The sequence below is a fragment of the Lycium barbarum genome, chromosome 10, assembly GCF_019175385.1.
Source record: "Lycium barbarum isolate Lr01 chromosome 10, ASM1917538v2, whole genome shotgun sequence".
NCBI lineage: Eukaryota > Viridiplantae > Streptophyta > Magnoliopsida > Solanales > Solanaceae > Lycium > Lycium barbarum.
Window position 1 is genome coordinate 89,698,699 of NC_083346.1, and position 6,244 is coordinate 89,704,942.

The window sequence follows — 6,244 nt, forward strand, 5'->3', positions numbered from 1 at the left end:
GCACATACACTCCCGAATTGGAAGTTAAGAAATTTTCTTATCGATGATGATTTTGGTTGTCGCTACTCAAGCTCTGCTGTTGTCTCAATCTTCTCTTTCATGTAGGTTTCAAGACTGTTAGGGGCACCATTCATCTCGTTCAGTTTATGGTCATTCTCGTCAAAGTAATTTGATTACCAGGTACCCAAAATTTGAATTTAAGTTGATTTGTGATTTATGGTGTTCAACTATAGCCTTCCTGTTCAAAAGGATATGCTCTCGCTTATTTCCATTTCAATGTTTTCTTTGTTGTTTCTATGTTTCCTTTCTGAGGAGTGCGCATAGTTCTAAGTGTTTGGATTCTTTTTCTTGAATGAAGAAGGTGGAAGGTTTATCTTTAATTAAGAAGCATATTTTTTTGATTTAACAATAAATTTGCTTGTTTGTTCATTGATGGTATGCTAAGGAAGTTGGGGTTAAGTTACGGTTAAAGGCAGAATAGCTCCGGTTTTAAGGTTGTATGAAGGTTTGAACATCTGAATGTCTTCAAGTCTAACCAGTATACCGTTTTTCATTACCAGTTTCTTTGGTAAGAGCTATTTTAGTAACCTAAGCATTGCAATGGTTATTTTCTTTCTCAGCCTTCTCTTTTGTTTAACAAGGTATCTGTTATGAATCAAGCTTAAAGTATCCTTCAACCTGATGTTGGTTTAAAAAATTGCCTTGTTGTAAAGTTTAAGTTTCCAGAAAAGTGGTTTGTGAAGCTTCTTTAAAATGTTTTATCTTTTACATAACAACTGAAGGTAGGAATCATGTTGAGAGGGAGTGTCCTTTGTTTCAAAAAATGGAGGGAAAGCTTCATTAACATAGTAACCTGTTAGAAGACTTCAATTTTGGATAAAATATGAATATGGAAAGCTTCTGTTTGAGTACTTGAAGCACGGAGATTTTTCTTAAAGCTAGTTGTAGCTACATATTACTGATTTTGACATGGACAATACTAGGAGTAGAATTCCGCAAGCTCCATCCAACTAATGTTTTGAGTTTTGTTTCCTATATGAATAATAATCCCTCTCCATATTTCTATGACATCGTTACTATTTGAAAAATGTTATTTTTAACTTTAATGACTGTGACAACATGTAGTACTTCTATTGCTGCATTTGAATATATAAACCTTATTTCAAAAATGGAATTTATGAAGTACTTCTATTGCCCATTATAAAATAGCTTACAAGTATCCACTAAAGTACCTAAATGCACATTTCACAAACAAGAGCTTGGTGCTTGCATGTTATAGTAAGACAAAGTAACACCTGCATAATTGTATAAATAGCTAGTATTAACTATCATGTTATATAACAGCAGCATTGAGAGTTCCTACATCCATATAGTACCACTGCATGTACATTTAGCCTCATGTGAACTGGTGTATTGTTAGTGAACTTCAATCCAGCACCAAAAAAAAAAAACAATTCTTTAGCACTGATACTCCTATGCAGATGCACCAGTTCCACCAGCAAAAATTACTTCCATCCAGTTTACCCGCCTCCTACTCATTTTTGTATGTTCTTGTTTGTGTTTGTTTTAGTAGCTTTTATTACTATTTTTAGCTTATGGTAAAGAAATGATGATTGCTGGTTTTAAGAGTCAGTTTTTGAAATTAAAAGTTCAATCTAGTGACCTCATAGCCTTATACTTTAGACATGTTAAGATCAAAAGTCAGTTGCTATTTGTTCAGCAGCTTAAAAGATTTCATAATCTGCTGCCAAAGCACTCCCTATTTAGCATTTAACAAAGGTATTTGCTATTTCTTATTCCTGTTAGGTGTGCGGTTCTGCTTTAAGAATAAAATTTATGGCTGAATCTTTTTAAATGTAATGTCTTACGAATAGGAAGATTTGAAGTATGAGCTGTAATATGTATGCAGATCATTAATATTCTTGATACTAGAAATAATATGGATGGACTCTGTTGGAAATAATTTTTTGTACTGTTGAGTTTCTTTTGTGTTAAAGAGTCAATATATGATTTCATTAAGTTAATATTTTGAACTTGCTGCTGATAGTCAAAGGTTACTCTTTACTGAAACTGTATTCCAAACTTGGCCTCTCCATATTTTGTTTCCTGGAGATATATGTGGTAGTACTATAACTAATGTGTACTTTATGACATCAACTAACTCATGACCTTTAAATATTTTCCGTGTTAGGTACTTCTGAAAAAAGAAAGGTTCGTGGCCCCACATTATAAGATGTTATTTCCGCTTTACATGATATCATCTTATAAACATTTTCTTTTGTTTTTTTAGAAGAAGTTTCTATCCCAGCATGTGGAGAAGAGTTTGTCATAAAGTCAATAGGAAAGAAATGGAGAGACTACAAATGTGATTTAAAAAGTGTTTATATGACAAAATTAATGACCAAAGATGTGTTGTTGAAGAATAAACCGAATCGTATACCAAGGGATCAGTGGACTGGTCTGGTCTCTTAATGGGTTTCAGAAAAAGCTAAGGTATCATCAATTTTAGAAGTCTTGAAAACACATACGGCCAAGCAAGAGATATTTTTATGCATAAACTATAAGATGTCTTTTTATGGTTCAATGACAGCGACGCAGCCAAACAAACAGAAACAATAGGGCCAAGCAAAAGATGCCACACACAGGTGGATCTAAATGTATTGCCATCTTGATGGATGAGAAGATATTCTGTTATAGATTAAAACATATAATATTTTAGAACTCTTTTTGTCTTGCTTATTTGACATCATTTAAAATATCAGGCTGAAAATGGGCTTGAGCCTACACGAGCGCATGTTTTTATATTAACTCATAAACCACATAGAGATGGAAGACCACTGGATGAGGAGTCTGCAAAGACAATTGTAAGATTTTTCTTCTCTTTTTTTTAATTTTTTTTTATAAAGTAGGGTAAAATTCACTAATAAAGTACCAACGAGGATTCACATGTATAAAGTTGTAGCACCAACACACCTGAACATTTTTGACTTTGTTAAATAGGAAATTTCTTGTCATTGATACCTGTTCAGGTAAGAGAATATAATCTACTTTATCTTCCACTAAAACAGTAGTATTCAACTGTTGTAACAATTGACAGAGCTCCTCTATTCCCCAGTCATTTAATCTTCTCCTAGAATTAATCTGCCATCAGAATTGAAATAGAATTCAGCCCGAATTTGAATAGGCTAACTCTCAGTTATCAAGTAATTAGAGATACAAATTCTTAGCTACACTTGAATTCGTTATTATTTGTGTTATCAAGTAATAAGAAGTGGAAACTCTCAGCTACCACTTCTTCAGTCAAATGCATCTGTTTTCCACTTGAATTTTTTTTAGGAGTTCTATAAAGCATCACTAATCTTATTTTCCGATTATGTCTTCTATCATTTTTTTTTACATATTTTCGTTATTATTTACTTATGTTTGGTTACTTAACTGATCAGGACATGATCAATGAAAAGTTGAGTAATAGTGAGGTATCGAACGAGCAACCTCGTCGCTTTGTTGCTTGGGAAGGAGATGTGTATTCACAAGTGTTGGGAAATGAAAAAACTGGTTATGTTCGTGGCTTAGGACTTGGTTCAACTCCTTCTGTACTATGGGGTAGTAGATCTTCTTTTGGAAATACTGTTGAAGAGGATTCGTCTAATGAGGTTGTAAAAAGGTTAGAACAAGAGGTAACAAAGTTAAAGGACATAAATGGAACACAAAATGAAGAAATGAGTTTGGTGAAACAAAATCAAGAGAAGTTGCTATATGAATTAGCATGGGTGAGAAAACCCTTGAGCAGAAATGGTCCTAATGAGTTACCTATACATCATAATATCAATGGAATTTCAGATGACCAGTTAAGTCAATTTTAAACGTTGGGAGTCATTTATTGAAATTTAAATTTTACAGAAATAATGTTATCTAACGTGTTAATGTTTTTTAGGTTCCCGATGCCAACAGTGGCTATGAGCGACTACAACAATCACCACAGATGCGCTTTAGAGGAGATAATGTTGCTGAAAAATTTCCATCTTCTCACGGTATTGTTCTTTTATTTGAATATTTTCTCATAGTACTTCTGTCCAGTTGTAAATCGTTGTCCTCCATAATGACATATCCTCCGAGATGCCAATAGTAAAGGATATATCCTTTACTATTGGGTGTGAGTAGCCTCAATCTCTATTTGCCAGAGTATTTAGTAGTCTCAGCACTGGATTCCTCAAGAAGCCATGTAGTAAGATGAGACAGCAACAACGCTAATAATTAGCCCCTAAATAAAGTAGTTTATGTTATACATCATATATATACACACAGACGTAGGGACACATGTATTACCAATCCCGTGTAACTTACTGCAATGAATGTGTTATGTGCACTGAAGTGTCATGCAGCTCTTAGGCCTAGTTTACATCAAGTACAACAATGAAGGTATATTGATTAGCTGTAGAAGTCTTTTGAAAAATAGAGCTACAGAGCTGCCTTTCTTCCCAATCTGGCTTTTATATCATATATGATTATAAGTACTGTTTGTGTGCCTGGTGCATTGAGAATAAACAAGGAATAGTTGTGTTTAGCATTGTAGTGTAATACAAGCTGGAGTTATATTAGTTAGTGAGGTTTGTCAAATGACAAATATTGTAGGGATTCCTACAAAACCATGTTATGATACTATTGGATCCAAAAAAATTAGTTTACTTAATAATGTGTGGATATATTAGTTTCTAGCAGCTCCAATTATCACCAGATGCATAATGTTGAAACTTTGGCATCAAAGAATGTTGTGTAGTGAAGTTGTTAATTTATATATATATATATATATAACTGACCTAGAATGGCTGGGATCCATTTATTCCAACCAGAGAGAAGATACAACAGGAGGGGACTTGGCCTAACTCCTTTTACAAAAGATGGTTATACCATATGATGACCGGCAAAGTATAACCATAGACTAGAAAGAAATCTATTTTCTATTTGGTGATTTGAAAACTGTCTTCCAACTTTCTGCTATTTGCATTTACATATTCCACTGTCAATGAATTCCTTGTTGCCTTAACTCGCACATCTACGAATTCAGCTATTTTTACCAAAATTCACTTTTCAGCTTGAGAAGGGACCTGGTCCAAGCTAATGTCAGCCATTCCAATAATAGCATAAACTGGTGCACTATAATTGGTATTATCATAAGTGTCAATTCCACTTGCACCATTAGAACGCAATGCTTTACATTCCTTCTGTTATATTGTATCAGTCCTCTCATAGTTGTAGAAATGTACCCATAATGCTAGATCGATCTTGTTTGTCAGTTGTAATGGCTCAACAGCTTTGACAAACTCCTCATCAACACTTATAAGAATCCCCCCATTGATGGAAGTATCATGTGCAGAGAAGCTGTTAATTAATATTATATTAGAGATTTAAGATGTTGGGATGTACTTTCAAGATAAGATTGCTTTTATAAACAGGTTGAAAATTTGATAGTCTTATTTATTGGGGAAGTTCTGGCAAAATTTTTAAGAATTTGAAGAGTTAGTAAAATTTCGAGTATGACAAACTTCACAATATATTAGATGTATGTGTACTACTTTTTTACAATAGATTTCATCTTTTCATATTCACTCATTTTATTATTTCAGGTCATATATGATGTTCGAATAGAAAGTGGAAGATTCAATATTATGCAGCGTTGCGAAACTATTGGAGGGTGCATTTAGAAATTTGTTACTGCAAGTATTGGATAGGAATAGTTACAAGGACATTAACTATTTAGTTCAGACACATAATATTATTTTTTAATTCGCTGATTACATTAGTATTATGAATTAGTACTTGCTTTGGTTTATCTTGAGTTAGTGAAGTATATTATATTTTTATAAATTATAGTAGTGTGTTTTTATTAGCATTTACCATTGGAATTGTCGATGCACATTTTGAAATGGGTTTAGCAACCATTACAATTTTTGCTACACAATAGTCGTTAAAGCATGTAACTTTTATCCGCAATTTATTTGGATTTAGCGGCAGTAAAAATATACATCAAAAGGTTAATTGAGCCATTTCAGAATGAATTTAGCGGCCATGATAATTGTCGCTAATAATAGCCGCTAAAATAGGTGAGTTTTAGCGGCAATTTAATTAGATTTAGTAGCAATAAATATAGATGGTAAAAGTGTCGAGTCAACCCTTTTGGAAAAGGATTTAGCAGCCACTAGATTTGCTGCTACACAATAGTCGTTAAAACAGTCCATTTAGTGGC

At 33.3% G+C, this 6,244-nt stretch overlaps 1 protein-coding gene across 1 annotated transcript; it reads left to right on the forward strand.

The window, feature by feature from the left end:
* Nucleotides 1–2,422: 2,422 nt before the first annotated feature.
* Nucleotides 2,423–5,873, forward strand: LOC132614625 (uncharacterized). Its single transcript, XM_060329119.1, has 6 exons — nucleotides 2,423–2,493; nucleotides 2,591–2,657; nucleotides 2,763–2,864; nucleotides 3,444–3,847; nucleotides 3,935–4,031; nucleotides 5,625–5,873. The coding sequence occupies exons 4-6, from the start codon at nucleotides 3,447–3,449 to the stop codon at nucleotides 5,700–5,702; spliced, it is 576 nt and encodes a 191-aa protein (XP_060185102.1). The 5' UTR covers nucleotides 2,423–2,493; nucleotides 2,591–2,657; nucleotides 2,763–2,864; nucleotides 3,444–3,446; the 3' UTR covers nucleotides 5,703–5,873.
* The last annotated feature ends 371 nt before the right edge of the window (nucleotides 5,874–6,244 follow it).

Bases quoted from the DNA above. Each gene is read 5' to 3' on its own strand.
- LOC132614625 (XM_060329119.1), top strand. From the start codon at position 3,447: ATGATCAATGAAAAGTTGAGTAATAGTGAGGTATCGAACGAGCAACCT. The intron at 3,848-3,934 runs GTTAAGTCAATT...AATGTTTTTTAG, and splicing joins AATGGAATTTCAGATGACCA to GTTCCCGATGCCAACAGTGG. The intron at 4,032-5,624 runs GTATTGTTCTTT...TTATTATTTCAG, and splicing joins AAAATTTCCATCTTCTCACG to GTCATATATGATGTTCGAAT.